Source organism: Protopterus annectens, chromosome 7.part1 (assembly GCF_019279795.1).
Source record: "Protopterus annectens isolate FY-2018-M chromosome 7.part1, PAN1.0, whole genome shotgun sequence".
NCBI classification, from domain to species: domain Eukaryota; kingdom Metazoa; phylum Chordata; order Ceratodontiformes; family Protopteridae; genus Protopterus; species Protopterus annectens.
The window spans coordinates 464,112,692-464,138,066 of NC_056740.1; the positions used below are offsets into that span (position 1 = coordinate 464,112,692).

At 40.7% G+C, this 25,375-nt stretch overlaps 1 protein-coding gene across 1 annotated transcript in view; it reads left to right on the forward strand.

Moving 5' to 3' along the window:
- LOC122807830 (zinc finger protein OZF-like) overlaps positions 1–8,155 on the forward strand; it is a 196,169-nt gene extending 188,014 nt beyond the window's left edge. Inside the window, exon 4 of the mRNA XM_044078928.1 lies at positions 5,666–8,155. Within this exon, the coding sequence (XP_043934863.1) occupies positions 5,666–7,122 (1,457 nt within the window). The 3' untranslated portion in view covers positions 7,123–8,155. The remainder of the gene's footprint in view (positions 1–5,665) is intronic.
- The last annotated feature ends 17,220 nt before the right edge of the window (positions 8,156–25,375 follow it).

A 25,375-nucleotide genomic window follows, 5' to 3' on the forward strand; every position in this document is an offset into this window, starting at 1 on the left:
ACAGTTTCAGCCACTATGAGATTTCAGATAAAAAGGGATTCGCATAATTCGTAAGAGTTCAAGGCAAATGGGTCACTTAACCTCCCCCTTCTGTGAGAAGGCTAGGTAAGTCAAGCCCAGCGTGAATTTGTCTGTGCCCATCCAATCATTTAGGTGCCACTTGAAGGATGATAGTGCATCACACTGCTTAGTTGTAGGTGCAGTCTCTTCCAGAGGTGGGTGGGTGGGGGTGAAGTTTGATGAATGTCTATGCACTGCATTTTATTGTTATTTGTTGGACAGTTCGACTTTGGAGACCTACATTAAGTCGGTCCCTAACGGCCTATATCTTCCCGTAAGAATCGGTAAGATGCTGAATAAAGGGATATCACTTTGTCCGTCTTGTTATCTCGAAGTCTTTAAGCCTGTGATCTTCTTGGTTAAGAACCTCTCATATCTTTCTAGTTGTTTGATATGTCCAGTAAGGTACTTCCCAAAGGGAGCATTGTACTCAATAACTGCTTTAATCAATGCCGGATATAAGGGAAACTTGACCTTTTTGGATAGGGATGATATTCCCATGGCAATAAGCTGTGCTGAGTAGAAAGTTCGGACTACTGTTGTCAAATGATAATCAAAGGAAAGGGAATTTTAAACCCATGGTCCAAAGGCCCTACAACATTTTCATTTTGAAGTGTGGCATTGTCAGTGGTGTAAACTGAGGGGAAGGGTTTGCCTACCAAATGTGACAATATTGCATAATTGAACCAATTTCCAGTACACCAATAATTTATGTGCGTAAGTTCTTGCTGAATGGTTAGGGTTATCACAAAGTGACTTGAGAATGAATCCTGGTTTGCAATAATCTACAGACATAGTAAGCCAGTCAGAGAAATGAAAGCCAAAAAGGAGAGGTCTCCCAACACGGAGTCTGAGGTCCTCTTCATACTTGCTGATATAAGGCACCTGACACTCACACTATATAGGTTCTGGCCCTTTGCTAGTTTGCTGCCCATCTTACCACATAACAATTTATTTGTAAATGGTTACTCTTAATGCTAGCATAGTATGGTGTCAAAAGGCCTTGACCAGGTCAACATATGTCATGTGAATTGTACGGCAACTGTTGACCGCATCTATAACCCTCTTGAAAAAAAAGTTAACAAAAGTCTTTACACTGAATCTTCCTTTGACAAAGCCAAACTGCTATGGGTCAACTCTAATGGGGCTTTTAATATCCTAGTTTATAAGGTCACTCATTCTATCACTTTCTAGATGCGTTCCTTCAGGCTGATAAATCTACAACTCCTAGGGTCAGTGGTAGGACCTCCCTTATGGAGTGGCATCACAACTGCAGTGCACCAAACTTTGGGGGCAAAGCCTGTAGTAAAATTTGCATAAAATAGTTTGAGGAATGTCTTGGTCACATATTTTATCACATGAGGATCATGGTTTTAGGTTTATTATTATTGACCAAGTGGCCTTAGGTGAAGGGGGGCACTAAATGATTTTTAGAACTTAGAGTTGAGATGGCAGCTTTGGGCTAGTGCAGCAATGTACCCAGGGCTGAATAGTGCCATCTCTATCAGTTCTATACTTATACTCAAAGCAGAATTTTTTATTTAACATGAGCATTTGTGGTTTAATATATTTATATTTTGTAAGGTCAGTTGTTTCATAAGCATATTGTTACTATTTATATATTCATGGTTATGTCTGTTTATGTTTTTAGTATGAATACATATGTCATGTATCCTCTTAAGAAGGTGGGACTTCTAATTTATTGTCAATTGAGGAAGTATATAAAAGGGATGCTGTTTTTTTTTTTTCATGTATTCTGATGAAGTTTCTATTATGAAACAAAAGCGCTTAATAAAGAGCATTGGTGTGGCTCTCTGATTTGGTAATTTTGCTTGTTTAAAAGTTTGTGTGGTGTATACAGCAGATCTTTACATCCTCATTAGGATGTTAAATGACCTGCTAATGGTAAGAGAAAACTGCTCATATTTGGTTTTCTTACTCTCTTTTGGCATGGTGGATCACAGAATCTTTTTGGAACAATGTTGTTCTCACTTTTGTTTCTGTTTCTATGCTGCATTGGTTGGCCTTCTGCTTTTCAGGTCATACCCAGAGAATGACATCTGATATTACCATATTCTGTCCAGCCAGCTGGGTTTTACGGTTCTGCAGTTTTCTGTCCTCAGTCTTTAATTATTTACTGTGTACATATTCCCCTAGGAGAACCTGTTGTGAGGAAAGGCCATTGATTATCGCTGGTATAACCAGCTGTACCTTTACTTTCCCTGCAAATATATGACAGACATCAAATCCCTTACAGACTGTCTGGATCATATCGATTGCTGGATGAAAATCAGTCAGCTGAAGCTCAGTACCACTAACACTGGGAGGGTCGTTGGTTGTTTTTGCATCTTTAAAGGACTTCACATGGCCAGCTGTAGACTTTTGCAGTGTGTACTGTGCAAGTGGTTGGAGTTGGAATTCATATTGGGGAATTGGGAATTCATCATGGGGTGCTTCTTAATGACAGCCTAACATTAGAAAACCAGGTTTCAGACTTTGTCTAGACCCTTGTAACCGTCCAGTGATGGTCACCCTGATGGAGACACCTGTTTCCAAGGACCTTTCATTGGCCGTCTGTTCTTTAGTGTCATCACATTTAGGACCTTTCATTGGCAGTCTGTTCTTTGGTGTCATCACATTTAGGACCTTTCATTGGCAGTCTGTTCTTTGGTGTCATCACATTTAGGACCTTTCATTGGCAGTCTGTTCTTTGGTGTCATCACATTTAGGACCTTTCATTGGCAGTCTGTTCTTTGGTGTCATCACATTTAGGACCTTTCATTGGCAGTCTGTTCTTTGGTGTCATCACATTTCAGCTACTCGGTTGCTCTGTACTTGGGCTGTCTTGATGTTGAGATTGACTGTTTACAGGTAGTGTAGAACCCTGTTCATGAGTGTTAACTTGTATCTCATTTTTTGTGTCACATTACCTTAGTTCTTCAGAATTTGCACTACCTCTACATTTGTTTTGATTGCACCAGACTTGGGGCTCTCCTATGAAATGCTTCTGGTCCTTGTTATCTGTCTGGACCCTCCCTTCACTCTGGTGTTGTTACTGGTTGCAAGGATCTGGCCTGAATGTCCAGCATATGGCCCTTTGCTTCGCAGCAGAATGTTTTTGGAACTTGGATATCAGAGCTTTTAGGAGTACTTAACTCTGAGAATATTTAAGAGCTTCCAGATGTTTTACTTTTTCAGTTAGCATACAGTAAAATTTGGATTTACATGCTTACTTGCTTCCATTTTAAATTAGTTTTTGCTGTTATTACTTATCCTGTACTCATCTTTTACTTGATTTTTACTGTCATGTTTTGTAGTTTTGTGCTGTGCGTAGTTTGAATCTGAATGCTGACTCTTACCTTTTGTAGATCAACACATTATTTAGGGTACTGTGTTTTCACTACCCCGGCAAGGTCGTCTGATCTAATTCTTACTATTAAAGTTGTAGCTCATTTCTGCAGTCAGTTTTGGTATTGTTTCTTCGCTCACTTCAGTGTTGTTTTGCTTCCTACTCCAGACCTTGCTCCGCGTATACTTTTCAGAAGAGACTTTTCCTTTTCCTTTTCTTTTTCTGCTTGCTCTAACAATATATCCTTTTGGTTGCTTTAAGTCACCCTTCCACACCACTTTCTTTCTTCATGGGAAAAGGTCTTTCAGCTCAGTCAGCACGTTTCATTCAAAGCCTGATCCACACATTTATTTCCATAGTCTGTGCCTGTAAGTCTAACGTTTCAGTAAAACATATCAGCACGGTATCAACGTGGATACCATGTTTCACAGTAAATTAGTTTGTTTTTAGCTGCACAGGTCTTTGGTAGTATCTCCTTCATCGCATTAGGTACATCTGCACCATCAGGCATTGCTTGAGATGACGTGTCTGAGATTGCCATGAGCAGGTCCTCATCCAGAACTGTACTCCTAGATGAGTGTGCAGTCTGCCCTACCCCCGGAAATGAGTGTGCTTTCTGCCCTACCCCCCAGATGAGTGTGAGCTGTCTGTCCTACCCCCTGATGAATGTGCTGTCTGCCCTATCCCCCCAGATGAACGTGCTCTCTGCACTAACCTCCTAGATGAGTGTGCTGTCTGCCGTACCCACCCAGATGAGCATGCAGTTTGCCATACCCCCAGATGAATGTGTGGTCAGCCCAACACCTCCAGAAGAGTGTAGGGTCTGCCCAACCCCCCAGATGAGCAGGGTTCATATCACATCATCAAACATTTAGATTGTCGAACGCCTAAACGTCAACACCTAAATGTCGAACACTGAAAACCAAGAACAGCCAGTTACATAAATTTTTTCCCATGGGGAAAAAAATCCACTTGGCCGTCATTGAGGATTTGGCCTTTTCCTCGATGTAGAGCAATCTTGGAGTCGGTATATTTAGTTGGGGGATGTGGGGGGCACAGCCCCCCCACTTGGTTAGGATTTTAAAGTTTTTTTTTTTTTTTTTTGCCAACCAAATTTTTTCACGGGGAAAAAAATTGTGTAATTAGCCATTTGCGGTTTTAAGTATTCGACAATGTAAATTTTCAACATTGTAATATAGACACGATGAGCATGGGGTCTGCCCTACTCCCCCCCCCCTAAGATGAGCATGCGCTCTGCCCTACACCCCACAGAAGAATGTGTGGTCTGTTGTACCCCCCCCCAGATGAGCATACTGTCTGCCCTACCCCACCCAGATGAGCATGTGGTCTGCCCTGCCCCTCAAGATGAGGATGCAGTCTGCCGTACCCCCCTCCCGCCAGATGAATATTTGGTCCTCTCCTCTTGTATGTACCTCATTACGAGATACCTCATTCAGGGGGGTCTTAAAAAGTTGTTCTTAAAAGAGTGTTCCCAAAGTTCCCATTGAAGAGACTCTGTCACACATTCAGTGTTAGGAATTTTTTAAATTAATGCATTGTAAATAGAAATGAAATATGAATTGATTAATGATGATCTTCTTTATAAATATAATAAGCATATTTTAATTCCATCCTGACCTTCCTAGTTGAAGTTGTTAGTAAGCCATTAGTATGTGTTTGTGTTTTTTGCCATTTGTTCCACATTATGAGGGCTAGTGTTCCTCATTTTGGACATGGAAGGTTGAGAGCTATGATTTGGTCTGTTCTACCCCCCAGATGAGCATTTTGTCTGCAATACCCCCCCCCCATGAGTGTACTGTCTGGCTTACTGCCCACATGAGTGTACTGTCTGCAGCAATGTTTTTTTACTGAACAACTGAAATTTGGGATGCATGATTGGGCTTAAAATGGCCCTTGTGGTCATTAGCCTAGTAAACACCTATGAGCCTATGAACTCACATAACCTGATAATGTTCCAGTGTTTGCTCTGGAAAGAGGCATCACTCCATGGAGATTTATATGGACATCTTACCTTATTAGTACGATTATTATCGTGGGTCTGCTGTTAAAAGTAATGGACCTGCAAGGATCTGCTAGTAAAGAGATTCAAATTAAATAATAATTCCCTCATTGTTACACATAATAATTCACTGATTATTAAAACGAGAAAAGTAAGTGTAGCTATACTGTAATAGGCTCAGAGTAAACTTTCTGTTGGGATTGTTATATCTTGATAAAATATTTTTTTCTTTTAAGGTAACAGGAACACAGAGTTCATGGAGATTCCGAGTGAGCCATCCTATTGTAGAAAATTCTGTAATTCTGAATGTGATAACATGCCAACTGATAAGACACTAATCTTGAGACAAAACCTCATACAGACGGAAAGTAGACAAGAGTCCTGTGTGGAAAATAATAAGAAGCGCAGCAGGAAACGTGAACAAGAACGGCATCTGGATGCTCACGGAAGGGAAAGACTGTGCAAACAGCGTAATTACAGCAGCAGCAGTTTTACATTTGTTAGTGACATCATTCAAGACCCTGTCGTCATCTGTAATGAAAAGGGAGAGACTGATGGCATTCCCGAAAATAAGCAGACTGTCAGCAGGGACAAGACATATAAATGTGTCACCTGTAGCAAGAGCTTTGCCTGGAAACAGAGCTTAGTAAGGCATCAGGTTATCCACACTGGACAAAAGCCATATAAATGTACAATGTGTGACTGGAGTTTTGCACAGAAAGATCGCATGATACGTCATCAGTATGTTCACATAAGACAGAGACCATTTAAGTGTACTATGTGTGATAAAAGTTTTAAGCAAAAAAGCTTTCTAGTTAGACATCAGGTAGTCCATGCGGTGCAGAAACCTTATAAATGTGCCATATGTTGCAAAGGTTTTACATCCAAGGCAAGTTTAGTTGTGCATCAAACTATTCACACTGGACAAAAACCATACAAATGTTTGGAGTGTAACAAAAGTTTTAGAAGTAAAATTAATTTAGCAAGGCATCAGATAATTCATGCTGAACAGAAACCATATAAATGTGCTGTATGTGACAAGGGTTTTACTAGTAAAAATACATTAGCACGACATCAAATTATCCACATGGGACTCAAACCATATAAATGTGCCACATGTGGCAAGAGTTTCAGAGAGAAATCTAATGTGGTGAAACATCAGGTAGTTCACGCTGAACAGAAAACTTATAAATGTGTCACCTGTGAGAAGGAGTTTGCAAGAAAAAATGCATTAATACTGCATCAGCATATCCACAATAGGCAAAAAACATTTAAATGTGCCACATGTGGCAAGAGTTTTACACTGAAATGTAACCTGATAAACCATCAGTTAGTACACACGGGGCAGAAACCCTATAAATGTACCACATGTGGTAAGGATTTTGCACAGAAGTCTAACTTGATGAAACATAATTTAGTGCACACTGGGCAGAAACCTTATAAATGTTCCATATGTGATAAGAGTTTTACACTGAAATGTAACATGGTAAAACATCAGTCAGCGCATGTTGGGCCGGATCCATATAAATGTGTCACATGTGACAAGAGTTTTAAGCACAAGCAAAGCTTGCTGAAGCATCAGATGGTTCACACGGGACAGAAACCCATAAATGTACAACATGTGGCAAAGATTTTACACACAAAGGATACTTGGCAAACATCAGTTAGTCCATGCGGTTCAGAAACCATATAAATGTGCAATATGTGACAAGGGTTTTACGGATAAAAGAAATCTGGAACGTCATCAGATTATTCACACTAGGCAGAACCCCTATACATGTGCAACATGTAACAAGTGTTTCACACATAAGATAAGTTTAACAATGCATCAGTTTGTACACAATGGACAGAAACCCTATAAATGTACCATGTGTGACAAGGGCTTTACACTGAAATGCAACATGATAAAACATCAGTCATCGCACGGTGAGCAGAAAATATATAAATGTGACATATGTAACAAGATTTTTAAACACAAGAATAGCATGGTGAAGCATGAGTTTGTGCACAATGGGCAGAAACCACATAAATGTACTACATGTGGCAAGAGTTTTACACAAAAGTGCAACATGGTAAAACATTGCCAGTCTGTTCACAGTGGGCACTCATGAACTTTAACTGTGTCCTATCATGGTGTAGGAAGATTATAAACATTCAGGGGGCATAAATCAGACAGACGGATGAGTTGTAAAGCTGAAGCAGCAGAAAGTATGGCAGTCCAAGCAGTAATAATGAGACGGCTTCATGAGTCTGCAGTACTGTCATCTCCAAATCCTGAAATATTTTATCTGTGGCTTCAAGACAAACGGAATCTGCATCCTTCAGGCTAGCCCACATCTAGAGTTTCATTAGTTCCTGGATCTCTGAAGGTTACAGGTCTGCGGCACACTCCCCTGGTTGAGATACATATTTTGATCCAGTAACAACTAGGATCTTTGATCACTGCATCTAACGTTATGTTCTACTGGAAACAGGACTTTTGATTTGATATATAATGTAATATATGTTATTATTTGGTATGACATGTAATATAACTCACTATATTTATTTAAATATTGTTTGTGTTTTACTGTTATTCTTACATTCTGCAGACTTTCTGGAAGTAAATTGGTTATGCCTTGTCAGATTATATTCGGAGCTAGATGCAAAATAATGAAATATGCTACCAATACTGGTAGCCTCAAAAATAACTGCATATGTGCAAAAAATAAAAATCAAAATCTGGATATGATATGGATGCTTAACAGAAAATTTGTGGCAGATGTCAAAAACTGAGTCAATACTGATCTCTTAATCTTCATGAAATCTCTAAGTTATTAGAGAAACTAAACCAGAAAGACAGACTTATAAACATTCAGAGAAATTTATGCAGTAAGCAAAACTGCCACCAGGAATTAAAAGGAAAAAAAAACTTTTAGATTAGCTGTTATGGTGTATGTGCCTTCAATTGTCTGTTTATAAGGAAGTGCTATGCTGAAGGTACCAAATCTGATATTTTTAATAATGTTAGTACTAACTATTTCCCAGTCATATCACCTCATTTGATTGTTTAAAATTGTATCACTAAAGGAAAGGATGAGAAACTATAGAGTTTTGTGAAGCTTTTTGCTGCAATCATAGAAACAATTGTGGTGCCATCATAGAAAAAGTAATTAAAATGTGTATTTTTCATATTTCAGTATGCTAGCACATTTTTAAAGCTATATTTAAGCTTATTTAGGGTACTGTGTTTTCACTACCCTGGCAAAGTCATCTGATCTAATTATTACTACTGCCATACGTATGCTTCCTGTGGCATAAAATTGTGTGTAAACTAGAGACCATTTTTCTGTGAATGAAAGGACATGAAAGCATGTAGTTTGCATTTGAAATGTAAAAATGAGACTTCTTGCTTTTTCTTTGTAATGAAGGACTTAACTGCTTGTAAATAATTAACGATCAAAGTTAAAGGTATGAAATGTGCTTTTCTTTTCAAACAAAGTGATCGCATGCATCTTTATGCTTATGAACACTTGTGTATGAAAAGAAAAGTGTCTTTTGAAGCCTTAAAATAAATATTAAGCATTGCTTCTAAGTGTGGAAGACTGAATGCAGTAATCCATGTTTACAGCATTAATATTGATAGGAGCTCAGGGAACGATTACATCATTCTGAGTTCCAGCTCTAATACTGCTGTATTAGTATAGGTAAGTAGTAATAAACTACTGATGTAATTGCCAAACTGTTAAACTAATGATATAGTTTTCTGCCAAACTGTTAATTTAACAATTTGGCAATTATATCACTAATTTACAATTACTTACCTACGCTAATCCAACAGTATTAGAGCTGGAACCCAGAATAACATAATTACTGCCTGCTCTCCTGTGAATATTAATGCTATAAACATGGCTTACTTTATTCAGTCTTCTGTGTTCTGAAGCATTTTTTAAAAACTGTTATCTGATGTTGTCAATCTTCACCTATTCTTGACTAGTGGGCTACGGTTCAGATCTTCAGAATCGATCCGGTCATTCTATAGCTCACATCAGTCAAAAAAAATCTCTCGAGCTACAAATCTACCCACAGTTCCCCTCTCCAGTTTACCTCAGATCTCATTTGCCACTCTTAGAAATAAGATGCGTCAGTCAACTCTCTGTAGCTAAGTACTTTTACATTACCCTCTTATCTATGTCTTCACTTTTTAGAACTGTCTTCTTCTTAGTTTAATTCATTTATCTGTTCAGTCTACCCTTGAGTGTGTGATTTTCTCCTACTGCTGGTAATTTTCTTTCCCCTACCATTGTTGGTAGTGTTGTTCCCTATCTTACCATTGTGGTAACCTTTTCTATCGTTGTTGGTGGTGTGTTCCCTATCTTATCATTGTGGTAACCTTTTCTATCATTGTTGGTAGTGTGTTCCCTATCTTACCATTGTGGTAACCTTTTCTATCATTGTTGGTAGTGTGTTCCCTATCTTACCATTGTGGTAACCTTTTCTATCATTGTTGGTAGTGTGTTCCCTATCTTACCATTGTGGTAACCTTTTCTACCATTGTTGGTAGTGTGTTCCCTATCTTACCATTGTGGTAACCTTTTCTACCATTGTTGGTAGTGTGTTCCTATCTTACCATTGTGGTAACCTTTTCTATCATTGTTGGTAGTGTGTTCCCTATCTTACCATTGTGGTAACCTTTTCTATCATTGTTGGTAGTGTGTTCCCTATCTTACCATTGTGGTAACCTTTTCTATCATTGTTGGTAGTGTGTTCCCTAGCTTACCATTGTGGTAACCTTTTCTACCATTGTTGGTAGTGTGTTCCCTATCTTACCATTGTGGTAACATTTTCTATCATTGTTGGCAGTGTGTTCCCTATCTTACCATTGTGGTAACCTTTTCTATCATTGTTGGTAGTGTGTTCCCTATCTTACCATTGTGGTAACATTTTCTATCATTGTTGGTAGTGTGTTCCCTATCTTACCATTGTGGTAACCTTTTCTATCATTGTTGGTAGTGTGTTCCCTATCTTACCATTGTGGTAACCTTTTCTATCATTGTTGGTAGTGTGTTCCCTATCTTGCCATTGTGGTAATCTTTTCTATCATTGTTGGTAGTGTGTTCCCTATCTTACCATTGTGGTAACCTTTTCTATCATTGTTGGTAGTGTTTTCCTTATCTTACCATTGTGGTAACCTTTTCTATCATTGTTGGTAGTGTGTTCCCTATCTTACCATTGTGGTAACCTTTTCTATCATTGTTGGTAGTGTGTTCCCTATCTTACCATTGCTTTTCTATCATTGTTGGTAGTGTGTTCCCTATCTTACCATTGTGGTAACATTTTCTATCATTGTTGGTAGTGTGTTCCCTATCTTACCATTGTGGTAACCTTTTCTATCATTGTTGGTAGTGTGTTCCCTATCTTACCATTGTGGTAACCTTTTCTATCATTGTTGGTAGTGTGTTCCCTATCTTACCATTGTGGTAACCTTTTCTATCATTGTTGGTAGTGTGTTCCCTATCTTACCATTGTCTTACCATTGTGGTAACCTTTTCTATCATTGTTGGTAGCATGTTCCCTATCTTACCATTGTGGTAACCTTTTCTATCATTGTTGGTAGTGTGTTCCCTATCTTGCCATTGTGGTAATCTTTTCTATCATTGTTGGTAGTGTGTTCCCTATCTTACCATTGTGGTAACCTTTCCTATCATTGTTGGTAGTGTGTTCCCTATCTTACCATTGTTGTAACCTTTTCTATCATTGTTGGTAGTGTGTTCCCTATCTTACCATTGTGGTAATCTTTTCTATCATTGTTGGTAGTGTGTTCCCTATCTTACAATTGAGGTAACCTTTTCTATCATTGTTGGTAGTGTGTTCCCTGTCTTACCATTGTGGTAACCTTTTCTATCATTGTTGGTAGTGTGTTCCCTATCTTACCATTGTGGTAACCTTTTCTATCATTGTTGGTAGTGTGTTCCCTGTCTTACCATTGTGGTAACCTTTTCTATCATTGTTGGTAGTGTGTTCCCTGTCTTACCATTGTGGTAACCTTTTCTATCATTGTTGGTAGTGTGTTCCCTATCTTACCATTGTGGTAACCTTTTCTACCATTGTTGGTAGTGTGTTCCCTATCTTACCATTGTGGTAACCTTTTCTATCATTGTTGGTAGTGTGTTCCCTATCTTACCATTGTGGTAACCTTTCCTACCATTGTTGGTAGTGTGTTCCCTATCTTACCATTGTGGTAACCTTTTCTATCATTGTTGGTAGTGTGTTCCCTATCTTACCATTGTGGTAACCTTTGCTACCATTGTTGGTAGTGTGTTCCCTATCTTACTATTGTGGTAACCTTTTCTATCATTGTTGGTAGTGTGTTCCCTATCTTACCATTGTGGTAACCTTTTCTATCATTGTTGGTAGTGTGTTCCCTATCTTACAATTGAGGTAACCTTTTCTATCATTGTTGGTAGTGTGTTCCCTATCTTACCATTGTGGTAACCTTTTCTATCATTGTTGGTAGTGTGTTCCCTATCTTACCATTGTGGTAACCTTTTCTATCATTGTTGGTAGTGTGTTCTCTATCTTACCATTGTGGTAACCTTTTCTATCATTGTTGGTAGTGTGTTCCCTATCTTACCATTGTGGTAACCTTTTCTATCATTGTTGGTAGTGTGTTCCCTATCTTACCATTGTGGTAACCTTATTGTGGTAACCTTTTCTATCATTGTTGGTAGTGTGTTCCCTATCTTACCATTGTGGTAACCTTTTCTACCATTGTTGGTAGTGTGTTCCCTATCTTACCATTGTGGTAACCTTTTCTATCATTGTTGGTAGTGTGTTCCTATCTTACCATTGTGGTAACCTTTTCTACCATTGTTGGTAGTGTGTTCCCTATCTTACCATTGTGGTAACCTTTTCTATCATTGTTGGTAGTGTGTTCCCTATCTTACCATTGTGGTAACCTTTTCTATCATTGTTGGTAGTGTGTTCCCTATCTTACCATTGTGGTAACCTTTTCTATCATTGTTGGTAGTGTGTTCCCTATCTTACCATTGTGGTAACCTTTTCTATCTATCTTACCATTGTGGTAACCTTTTCTACCATTGTTGGTAGTGTGTTCCCTATCTTACCATTGTGGTAACCTTTTCTATCATTGTTGGTAGTGTGTTCCCTATCTTACCATTGTGGTAACCTTTTCTATCATTGTTGGTAGTGTGTTCCCTATCTTACCATTGGGTAACCTTTTCTATCTTACCATTGTGGTAACCTTTCCTATCATTGTTGGTAGTGTGTTCCCTATCTTACCATTGTGGTAACCTTTTCTATCATTGTTGGTAGTGTGTTCCCTATCTTACCATTGTGGTAACCTTTTCTATCATTGTTGGTAGTGTGTCCCCTATCTTACCATTGTGGTAACCTTTTCTATCATTGTTGGTAGTGTGTTCCCTATCTTACCATTGTGGTAACCTTTTCTATCATTGTTGGTAGTGTGTTCCCTATCTTACCATTGTGGTAACCTTTTCTATCATTGTTGGTAGTGTGTTCCTATCTTACCATTGTGGTAACCTTTTCTATCATTGTTGGTAGTGTGTTCTATCTTACCATTGTGGTAACCTTTTCTACCATTGTTGGTAGTGTGTTCCCTATCTTACCATTGTGGTAACCTTTGCTACCATTGTTGGTAGTGTGTTCCCTATCTTACCATTGAGGTAACCTTTTCTATCATTGTTGGTAGTGTGTTCCCTATCTTACCATTGTGGTAACCTTTTCTATCATTGTTGGTAGTGTGTTCCCTAGCTTACCATTGTGGTAACCTTTTCTACCATTGTTGGTACCATTGTGGTAACCTTTTCTATCATTGTTGGTAGTGTGTTCCCTATCTTACCATTGTGGTAACCTTTTCTATCATGGTTGGTAGTGTGTTCCCTATCTTACCATTGTGGTAAGCTTTTCTATCATTGTTGGTAGTGTGTTCCCTATCTTACCATTGTGGTAACCTTTTCTATCATTGTTGGTAGTGTGTTCCCTATCTTACCATTGTGGTAACCTTTTCTATCATTGTTGGTAGTGTGTTCCCTATCTTACCATTGTGGTAACCTTTTCTATCATTGTTGGTAGTGTGTTCCCTATCTTACCATTGTGGTAACCTTTCCTATCAGTGTTGGTAGTGTGTTCCTTATCTTACCATTGTGGTAACCTTTTCTATCATTGTTGGTAGTGTGTTCCCTATCTTACCACTGTGGTAACCTTTTCTACCATTGTTGGTAGTGTGTTCCCTATCTTACCATTGTGGTAACCTTTTCTATCATTGTTGGTCCTATCATTGTTGGTAGTGTGTGTAACCTTTTCTATCATTGTTGGTAGTGTGTTCCCTATCTTACCATTGTGGTAACCTTTTATATCATTGTTGGTAGTGTGTACCATTGTGGTAACCTTTTCTATCATTGTTGGTAGTGTGTTCCCTATCTTACCATTGTGGTAATCTTTTCTATTATTGTTGGTAGTGTGTTCCCTATCTTACCATTGTGGTAACCTTTTCTATCATTGTTGGTAGTGTGTTCCCTATCTTACCATTGTGGTAACCTTTTCTATCATTGTTGGTAGTGTGTTCCCTAACTTACCATTGTGGTAACCTTTTCTATCATTGTTGCTATACTTTTTTCTCTTTTCTTTCTTTAGTGTTTGTGTGTGTGAGTGATAGATATGGCAGACAAGCCAAAATCTTCTACCACTGGCTTTAAACAATGTACTGGGTGCAGCAGAAAATGCCTAACCTGGACACTCATGAAAAATGTGTCTATTATTTGAGTGTTTCTCACTTGAGTGTGGTTTGTTCCATTTGCCAGGACTTTAATAATAGAATCTTGGCAGAGAAAAAGAATAAATTGATCCTCAAAGGGCTCCTTAAGGCCCCTTTTGTGGAAGTCTTGTCCAAGGCTGACCAGTCTCCCCCAGCCTCTGGCTCTAAGTCCTCTCACTCGGTGCTGTCATGTCCTTTGGTACCAACTGTTAAGAAACACAAGCATGCCTCTGAGGGTTCCTCCACAGAACCAAAAAGCAAGATTCACAAACATTCAGAATGGTCAAAGTCTCTGGCACCAAAAAGTTCTTCACTACCTTTTACACCGGCTTTATTTGTAGTTCAGAGACCTAGATGTATGGCTCCGACTCCGGTGCCGACTATTTCTCCCATTGCACAACAGTTAGTGCTGAAACTAATGATAGTCTCAGAACCCAGGTCTACTTATTCACCATCTATAGACCCTGTCCATAGACATTTACCTAGTCCTTTCCTAGAGAGACCTGAGTCTCCTTCAGCCGTCGATGCGCTCCACCAGAAGTCTTTCAAAATCAATGTTGTTAGGTTGCTGGACCAGATCTCGACTGCCCAGGGTCTTCCCTTTTCTCTTCAGCCCCCTCTCCCTCCTGGAGCAGGTGATTTTTCTCCATCTACACTCAGTTATTCCCTTTTCTAACCTCTTCAGAGGTTTTAGAACCATCGGCTCTGACATCTCAGGTCCCGGTAACTCTGGCGCCGACTACAGCTTTGTCCTCAACATCACATGTGGCTCTGGTCCCCTTGGTGCCATCAGCACCATCAGGTCCCATGGACGGTGTCCTTGCCACCGAGCAACGTGTCGGCTCCGAGCTTTTCTAAGGAGCCATCCATATCTATTATGGCTGCAGTGGCACTGGACCTGTCCTCAGTTCCGGTCTGTCAGGTGGGGCTCTTGGGGTGCAGTGTGACCCCGGTGCCGAGTTTGTCTGTCTCGGTTCTGGGCTGCCATCCCTCCTCAGGGGGCCCTTCCCTTCAGGCTATGGAAAGGGCTTTAGCCACTGCTTCTTCTCATGTGGCTCCTGGGTTATTGGCATATCCCCCTGTGACCCCAGGTTTCTCATTTCAGCCACCAACCTCTACCCCTGAACAGCATATATCACAGTCACAAGGTTTGCCTTGGAAAGGTACTCTCTCTTCCAAGTCCTCTTCAGATGTTCCCACTGAAGAGCCCCCTCAGAAGTGATTGTGTAAGAGGAAACACGTCAATTCTCTGTAACAGTCTGTCACAGAAGACACAGATTTCTATGATGAGGAGGGTTCCCCATGGTCACGCCCGGAAGATGTCTCCTTTGGCGACATTGTGGAGATCCTAAAGCAGAGGGGAAATAGGAAGTCCAAAGACCCATCCTTGGAGGAATCTGTGTACTTGCAGGCCTTTGGTGTGCACCCATCTACCTCATGGATGACCTGCCCGCTGACTATCTAATTAAACTTATCACTCAGTGGGCTTGGAAGGCTCCAGATTCTGTGGAACCAGTTCCCTGGAGACCTAATAAAATACTTACTGCCCCAGAAGACCAACCACATTGAGCTAAGGGTTTACTAGCAGATGCCATGGTGGTAGTGACTACCAAGAGAAAAGAACTAGCCAAGGAAAGTTCTACTGTCCATCCCTGGAACTGAGAATCCAGGGTGATAGACAGATTTGGGAAGCTGGTATATGGGTCATCAACCTTCTCCATCAGGTCCTTGAACTTCTTGGAACACTTCACCAGGCTCCAAAGGGATCTGATCAAGTATTTGTCAGATTCCCTGGTGGTAGCTGTGGCTGAGAAGGTCCAGGAAAAAGTGGCCTCCAGCTAGCTACCCTGGAGTTGATCTCTAACTCGTTCATGAGGCTCATCACACATGCGGCAGAAGGGGTGATCAGGTCAGCAGCATCAGGTGTTGCAATTCAGAGACACTCTTAAATGCTCCTGTGTGAGTCTTCCTTTGTCAATGCCCCTGTGATGGGTCTTCTTTCTTTGGTCCCAAAGTAAATGAAATTCTGTCTAGGTGTGAAAAGGATGGAAAGACTTTGTCTGCTGTAGGTGTATGTTTTTCCACTCCAACGATCTTATTCCAGGAATAAAAGGAGTGCTAAAATGTGGTTCAAGAAGTCCCAGAAGCCTTTACAGAACACACTTGGCTCGGACTGCCCTTCGGACCGGGGGGAGGGGGGTTGTTATAGTGGAAGACACCATCCCAGAGGCAGGGGTGCTCTGCAGAATCAGGGTTTCAGAGATTCTTTCACTGCTCAACCCTATCAGCACTCCTGAAGGGGTGCCCGATTGCTTACCTCTGGAAGCAGTCGAGGGACGATTTTCCTTGCACCCAGATGCCTGGTGACCTGTAACTACCGATGCCTTGGTGCTAAAGATAATAGCAGAGGTTATTTAATTCCCTTTACTCTTTATCCAAGAACCCCTACAAGACTTCCCAACATTCCATTCAGTCAGAGAGTTCAAGCAGCAGTAGAGATACAAAAGTTGCTAGAAAAAAAGAGTCATCCAAGAAATCCCACCAGACCAATTAGGATCCAGGTTTTTCTCAAGATTCTTTTTAGTGCCAAAGAAAACAGGGAACTGGAGACCACTTTTGGATCTCATCATTCTAAATAAATCCATCCAACAAGCAAAATTCCAGATGGCCTCAGGTCAGTCTATCCTCCCCTTCTTAGAGAAAGACTATTGGATGTGCTCCATCGACTTTCAAGACGTGTATGACAACATAAAGGTGGACAAATGCTCAAGAAAGTTCCTCCACTTCTGGCTGGGAGCCAGTGATTTCCAGTTCAGAGTGCTGTCCTTTGGCCTCATCACAGCCTCCAGGGAATTCACCAAATATATGGCAGCAGTCACAGCTCATTTGAGGCTGCACAAATTGAGCATTTCCTTATCTAGATGACTGGCTCCTCTCTGCTCCCTCCAGGCATTTGCTACAACAGACCACGAACTTCATCCTGGACCTATCCCATCAACTGGGCATAAAAGTAAGCTCTACAAAGTCCCAGTTAATCCCCACCCAGGAGATGGAATTAATTAGAGGTCATGTCAACACTTCCTCTTGCATAGCATCACTTCCACTACAAAGGCTACTGAAGATACAGGCACAGGTTCATCCACTATTATGCTCAAGCCAAATATCTGCTCAGCTGATTCTGCAGGCACTGAGCCCCATGGCAGCTGCCATCACATTGGTTCCATTAACAAGGTTTCACATGAGGCTCCTCCACTGGCTACTAGAAAACCAATGGTCGATTCTAACTCACCCCATGGACCACTTCATTTTCATATCCAGTCGATGCAAGAACGATTTAACTTGGATGTATTCAGAAGAGATTCTTTGGGGCTGTCCCTTTGTCTTCCTTCAGCCCAAGACCATAGTGACCACGGATGCTTCCCAGATGGGGTGTGGGAGCATTATCTGGGGAGGACAGTCCAAAGCACTTTGTCCCCTCCAAGGCCAGCCTGCACATCAGTGTACTGGAGGTAAGGGCAGTGCTTCTCATGTTGCAAGCCTTTCATTCTGCCTTACCTGTAGGGATGATAGCTATTCAGTCGAACAACATGTCAATGGTCTGGTACATCAACAAACAAGGAGGAACCAAGCCCTACCCATTGTGTCGAGAAGCTCTTTGAGTGTGCCAATGGGCCATATCTTCCAACCGCTTTTCTGATAGCAATGCACATCCTGGGGACTTCTAATGTAATTGCGGACAAATTGAGTGGATGCATCCTCGTGCCTCATGAGTGGGCTCTGAACTAGAGAGTAGCAAAGGAGATTTTTCTTTGTTGGGGCCAGACGTGTTGTGACCTGTTTGGTTCACCCCTGAACAACAAGTGCAGAAGCTACTTTGCCCTGATTTCTTCCTCAGTGGAAACCCCCAGAGATGCTCTTCTTCACGATTGGCCCCCAGGTCTTCTCTGTGCTTTCCCCCCTTCCCTCTGATCTTATTTCTCAAGAAAGTATCTTGGTTGAAAATCAAAATGTGATCCTCATTGCCCCTTATAGGCCTCAACAGATTTGGTTTCCCTTCCTCTGGCCTCATCTGCTCTGCTGACTATGGATTTTGGACCCAGCTCCAGATCTCCTGTCCCACCCCAGGGACTAAGGTATCCCAATTTTCAGTCTCTGAAGCTGACAGCTTGGTTCCTCCACTTATAGTTGCCAGGCACAATGATGTACCTTCTCCCATGCGGCACTTTTTATTGGCATCTCATAAACAATCCACCAGGGCTCTCTACCTAAACAAATGGAAAATATTTTTTATTTGGCCTTGGACAATGGATTAGACCCCTTTTCAGCACCGGTAGAGAAAATTCTGGAATTCCTAATTGCCATCTTTAATAAAAAAGCCTCTGCTTGTACAGTTAAAGTTAGCTTAGCAGCAATTTCAAATTTTCATACCAGATTTAGAGACTAACCTTTAATCTCCCAGAGATTTTGCAAGGTTTTCCTGAAGGGTACAATATACTTAAAGCCTCCTTTTAGAGATCGTCTTCCACCCTGAGATATCACTCAGGTATTGCAATCACTTACAGCACCACCATTTGAACTGGCAGCTACCTGTGATTTAAAATTCCTTTCCTGGAAGATGTTACTTCTTGTAGCTGTCACTTCAGTGAGACAAGTCTCCGAATTACAAGTTCCGTGCTCCAAAGCCCCTTGCTTAATTTTTCATATGAATAGGGTATCACTCAGGACAAGCCCAACCTTTCGACCTAAGGTGATTTCACAGATTGATATCAGTCAGCCTATAGACTTACTGGTATTATTTCCAAACTAGTCTAACAAGGGAGAGTGCTGCCTTCACCTTCTGGATGTACACAGGCAGTTGTGGTTCTATCTAGATAGAACTGAACAGTTTAGATGATCTGAACAATTGTTTGTATCCTTTGCTAGTACAACTGTGGGGAGGTCAGTGTCCAAAGTAAATCTCTCCAGATAGTTAAGAGATTGTACATCTTTCATCTACACTAAGCTGAATATGAAGCCACCAAAACCAGTCAAAGCACATTCCAGTAGATCAGTAGCAACTTCTGCTGTCTTCCATTCCAAGGCTTCCATGTCAGAAATTTGCTCAGCTGCAACTTGGGCTAAGCCTCATACATTTATTACTCATTGCAAATTGGATATAGTCTCCAGGGGGAGAGCATCCTTTGGTTCTAGGGTTCTCAGGAAAGTTTTTCCATAGGGCCACCCAGATCTAAGGTAGCTAGGGACTCTGTCACAGTAGTCAAGAATAGATGAAGATTGACAACATCAGATAAAGAAGTTATGCCTTACCATAATGTTCCATCTGTGTTGTCTATCTTCATCTATTCTTGCTTTCCTCCCACCTGCCCCCTCCTTCAGACTTCTGGCGGAGTGACATCCTGTCTGGGTTCTTATTGTTAAGAATACCTTGGACAAGGTTTCTGACTTGTATTTTACAGAGTCTTCTTCTGTCTGATTGCAAACTAGATCTGAGGTAAACTAGAGAGGGGAATTGTGGGTAGACTTTCAGCTAGAGAGAGTTTTTGGCAGACGTGAGCTGTAGAACAGCTGGAGGATTGGAACCATAAACCACTAGTCAAGAACAGATGAAGATCGACAACACAGATGGAATGTTATGGTAAGACATAAAAATAATTTTTTAATACATGGGTGCCGAACAACCTTTGTTTTTGTAAAAAAAAAAAAAAATAGCATTCACGTGCATAATTATGCATGCAAACACTTTTTTATACCAAAATCAAAGTTTGTTTCACACCTTTAGACATGATCTTTAAGTTACAGAAAGGTATGGAATCAGAAAGGGAAAGGTCCTTGAAAATGAAGTTACAAGACTCTTCTAAGGGAAGTAGTCATTAATATTTAAATAAGAATCGTTGTCACTGCAAATAAAATTAAATGTGTGAAAACATGCTTGCTTTCAAGTTAGTCTTCCTTCTGTTGTCTGGGAAAGGAACTAATGTATCCAGTGTAATATAATTACACTGTTTTTGTGAGGAATGAAAGGATCCAAAATTATGATCCATTCTTTCTGTAGTGCTAATATATGTGAAACAATGGAAATTTTTATCTTTTCTTAGCTTGTCTTTGCTTGTATCATCTATGACGGTATACTTTTCAATTTTATTTGTGTTAAGTTGTCTAACTTAGAATAGCTAGGGCTTTTTTTAGCAGTTAATTGCTAGGATATTTATTTAGGTGTAGATCTTTTTTTCTGTACGTATTTTTTCAATGCAACTGTTTATTTTTCTTTCTTTGTACATTGTCTTCACCTCTGCGTGTTTAATTTCGATCATCACTATCTCTGTTGTTTAAGTGAAGTTTTATTGATTTACTTTTAATATCTTGTAGCTCGTGTTTATTATTTATTGATGTACTTTTGTTAGTATTTAATACTTCAGGCTGGCAAAGCTGTGGTTTCTGCCTCCAATTAACATGGCTGGTTCAGCATACCACCAGTGACCATCACTGTGGTAAGAATGATTTCTAATTTATATTTCACAAAAGCAGCAGTGGTCAGATAACTGGTGGCTGTGGTCCCTAGCCAAATCTGGTTGGGTAGCACTACTACTCTACCAGGAGGAACCGTATAGGAAATTACAGAACTTTGTGAGCCTTGACTGAGAACTGTGTGTGTGTGTGTGTGTGTGTGTGTGTATATAATTTGTATGGATGCATTTATAGTGTGTAAGGGGCACTATAGGGACACTATGGTTCACAGACAGAGTAATGAGAAAAGGCCTTGGTGCTAAACCAGAGACTCAGCTGTGCTCATGATCAGTGTGCAGTTCTGGTGTGAGTCTTGGTTTTGGAAGGTCATACCCAGAACAGCAGTGCATATTCACTTTATTCTCTCAAGAACAGGTTGCTTTAGATGGAATGGTTATTAAATCAGATTTATGTACACTTTTCTTCAATTTAACCTGTTGACTATCAGTGTTTTCACTCAAGGTCATCCCTTTGGTAGCCATCATAACTGTTTGGGTCAATAGAGTGGATCCATGGACCATAGCCACTTTACTCATGTACCCAGGTTACAGGGCTAAAGTCTGTCAGTGCAAGGTATCCATCACATATTGGAGGATATTGTTGGCAAATTGTTGACAGTTGGTAAGAATATTAATACTGAACTTATTCAGCCTAAAGCAACTTTATTTCCAAAGGTGTGTGTGTGTGTGTGTGTGTGTGTGTGTGTGTGTGTGTGTGTGTGTGTGTGTACACACATATGTGTGTCTGTGTGTATGCACATGTGTGTGTGTGTGTGTGTGTGTATATATATATATATATACGCACGCGCATATGTGTGTATCTGTGTGTGTGTGTACGCGCATGTATGCATGTGTGTGTGTGTGTGTATGCACGTGTGTGTGTGTCTACATCTTGGCCACAAAGTAAAATATACAGTGTATGTATGCTCGTGCACGTGTGTGTGTGTGTGTGTGTGTGTGTGTGTGTGTGTGTGTGTGTGTGTGTGTGTGTGTGTGTGTGTGTGTACGTGCACGCATTTGTGTGTGTATCTACATCTTGGCCACAAAGTAAAATATACAGTGATTTGGTTTTGAACAGCAGTTATTGCATTTTTTAGTCAGTCTTATTTAGAAACAGGCAGAATATGATGATTTTTGGACACTATGCCAAAATGTCAGTGTCACAGCTGACAAAGGAGTGCAAACCAAAAGGAATCCAATATTTTAATATGTCCAGAGAGGAGGTGGTGGCAGCTTTTTTATGCTGCAGTAATGTAGCCTGGTGATTGCCTAACAGGAGTTTTGGTTGTACAGGACACAGAGGACAGTCTGTTTTTTACCAGGAGGACCTCATGCCCAACTGGACTTAGAATTTGAGGTATCTGGAACTTGATGCATCTGGAGTCAGAAGAGATAGAAGCAGTGTCAACAGAAGCAAGAGAGAGAGAAAGAGATAAGTCATTCTGTGCCAGTTGCATGTGAATCATGGGAAGTGGGAAAGACGAACTCTAGAAGCCTGGTTGATGCAAAACTTTTATCACAGCATAAGAGGGGGTACCCAGCACTGGTAATAGGTGTAAGGGAGCTCGAGGGGGTGCCTAGCACTGTACATAAGTGTAAGGGAGCACAAGGGGGTGCCCAGCACTGCACATGGGTGTAAGGGAGCTTGAGGGGGTGCCCAGAACTGCATATGGGTGCAAGGGAGCTCGAGGGGGTGCCCAGTACTACACATGGGTGTAAGGGAGCTCGAGGGAGTGCCCAGCACTGCAGTGGGTGTAAGGGTGCCATGGAGATAGCCTAAGCCATCAGAGCAGGTTGTACAGGAAAGGGGAAGATACAGTTTCTGATATAAAGCCAGGTTTTGGGGTTACATGTTTCAGAAATAACCAAAAGCTACATCCGCAGTTGTGTCCACTGAAGCAGGGTGGGGAATGCAAAGACCTCAGGAAGCAGCAACCAACACAGACCTTGCAACAGTGGTACATTATTTGGAAGCAAATACTGTACCCAACTGTCATAAAAGTCTGTGTCCTATATTGGTAGTGGAGAAAGAGGCCATTGCCAATTGGGCACTGCTTTAAACATAGTCATAGTCAATCCTCTTCTGGTCAAGACAGAAGCAATGCTTGCCTAGGTAGTCCATATAGGGACATGGAAGTGAAACCATTTCAGGTGCTTTTGGCCAGAGTTTACCTGGATTGCGAAGGGAACAAGGGAGCAAGGAGATTTTCTGCATTCAGAGATTTCACGTAGAATGTAAACATTTCTTATTTAATTACTTTTGACTGCTTTCTTTGAAGAGCCTTATAAGTGCATTTTATTTCACATTTTCTTCTTGAATTCATACCCTTGTGTGACTTTATTAAATAAGAAGTTAGGTCCTTCCTGACACTAGAGGTTACATTTTGTTTTTCATTTCAACTGCAAGTTTCAAACATAGCTTCTCCTTTTTATCTCCTTTCATTCACAGGTGAAAGGTCACAAGATTGAACAGATTTTAATGCCATAGGAAGCACACATCGGAAATCATAAAGCTTACAAATGTGCCACTTTTCTGAAATAAGAAAACAATATATCACATTTTAGTCAGTTTTTGCACCCTGGTACTGCGAGCAGTTCTATATGAATTATCATAATGCTTGGGGAAGAGTTCTGCAGTGTCACAGTTAGGCAATTGACATGGTAAAAAAGAAAATATTTAAGAAATATGTGAGAATGATGTCTAAGGATGATCGAGACACTTAAAGGATGCAGAGATTATTAAAAAAATGTTTGAAAAGCAAACATTTTGATTTTAAAAAGACTTTTAAAACTTTCAGCTTGTAAGGGAAGCTCATAAAAAATAAAAAAGTGAAAGAATTTTAATGATCCAATGGTGCCTGTAAAAGTGAAGACATGGGAAGAGAATCTTACAGTTGAAGCCTGTGATAAGTCAAAGTAAACTTTATTGTGATTTAGACCCACACCTCAGTGCAGGCTAAATAAAATTGCTGCTTCAAGCCCTATGTATAAACATAACATAATTGAGGAAGAAAAACATTTATAACATTTGACATGACACTAGACATAATCACATTTTTTGTATCACTAACTATTAGCAGCACTTAACATTGCACAGGTAGGTGTATTGCACAGTTGAGATGAGCCTTATGAAACTGGAACATTTTCAATTGCATGGAATGTAACTTATTCTATGAGTTATTGCACAAAAGAAGCTTACAATGAGACGATGCACAAGTGAGAAGAACCTAACAGTGAGTTGATTGCACTTCAGAAAATAATATTCCCTTCAGACTGTGTGGCCACTGACTAGGTAACCTGTTGTCTTACATTGCTACTCAAGTTTAATAATCTGATAGCCTGAGAAAAGAAGATATTTTTGAATCTAGCCATTTTGCAACGTATATTCATGTAGCGTTTGCCTGAAGTTAAGCAGAAGAACAGTCCCTGAGCTGGGTGGGTTTGGTCTCTGACAATCTTTGTTGCTCTCCCGGGGCTCCATGCCATGTGCAGATCCTGTATAGATGGAAGCATGGACCTGGTCATCCTCTCTGCCACCTTCACCACCCTTTGGAGAGCCTTATGAGTGTAGTAGTCTTGCAGTTCCCATACTGTACTGTGATACTGCTTGTCAAGATGGTTTCAATGGTGCTTCTGTAGAAGATTCATAGGTAGGTACGAGGCTATCGGCCCTGGGGCCTATATAAGCCTAGCCAAAAAGGTTCCCTGGCTTTCACCACCCAAGAAAATTATTTTCCTGTGCCCCTCTCAAGTAGTGCTGCAGAAGTGATCCCCGGAGTGAATTTTCTATTTCCCATCCAGTCGTCAAGATTTTTCTTAAAGAGGGCCAATTATGTTCACAGCCAGGTTGTTGTTGTTACACCAGTCAATCACATGCTTCACCCCCTCCCTGCACGCTGTTTCATCACCTTTGCTGATTAAGCTTACTACTGTAGTGTCATCTGCAAATTTAATGATGTGATTTGAGCTGTTCCTAGCTGCATAGTTATGAGTCAGCATGGTGAACAGCAGAGGACTGAGAATGCACCCTTGAGGGACTCCCATGCTCACTATAGTGCTGTCTGAGGTGTTATTGCCTACGTTCACTCTTTTTGGTCTATCAATAAGGAAGTCGAAAATCCAGTTACACATGGGAGTACTGACACCCAGATGAATCATTTTCCCTGTCAGATGTTGGGGTATAACTATGTTAAAGGCAGAGCTGAAGTCAATGAATAACAGCTGGACATAACAGTTATTGTTTTCCAGTTGATCCTTGGATGTGTGCAGTGCCAGCGAGATGGCATCTGCAGTGGAGTGGAGTGGTTCGGCCGATAAGCAAATAGTAGTGGGTCCATTTCTACAGGGATATTTATTGTTAAATAATCTTTAACCAGCCTTTTGAAACATTCATTATGGTAGAGGTGAGAGCTACTGGATGATAGTCATTTAGGAATGTTGGTTGACACCTTTTGGGTAGTGGTATGATTGCTGTGTTCTTGAAGCACTTGGGTACTATGGCCTGACATAAGGAGGTGTTGAATATGTCAGTAAGAACCATCAACAGTTTAACAGCACAGTCTGTTAGCACATGTCCCAGAATGCTGTCTTGTCTGGCTGCTTTTCTTGGGTTCACCCGGCTTAGCGTTCTCTGAACAGCAGCTGAATTGAAGCACTACTTCATTTTG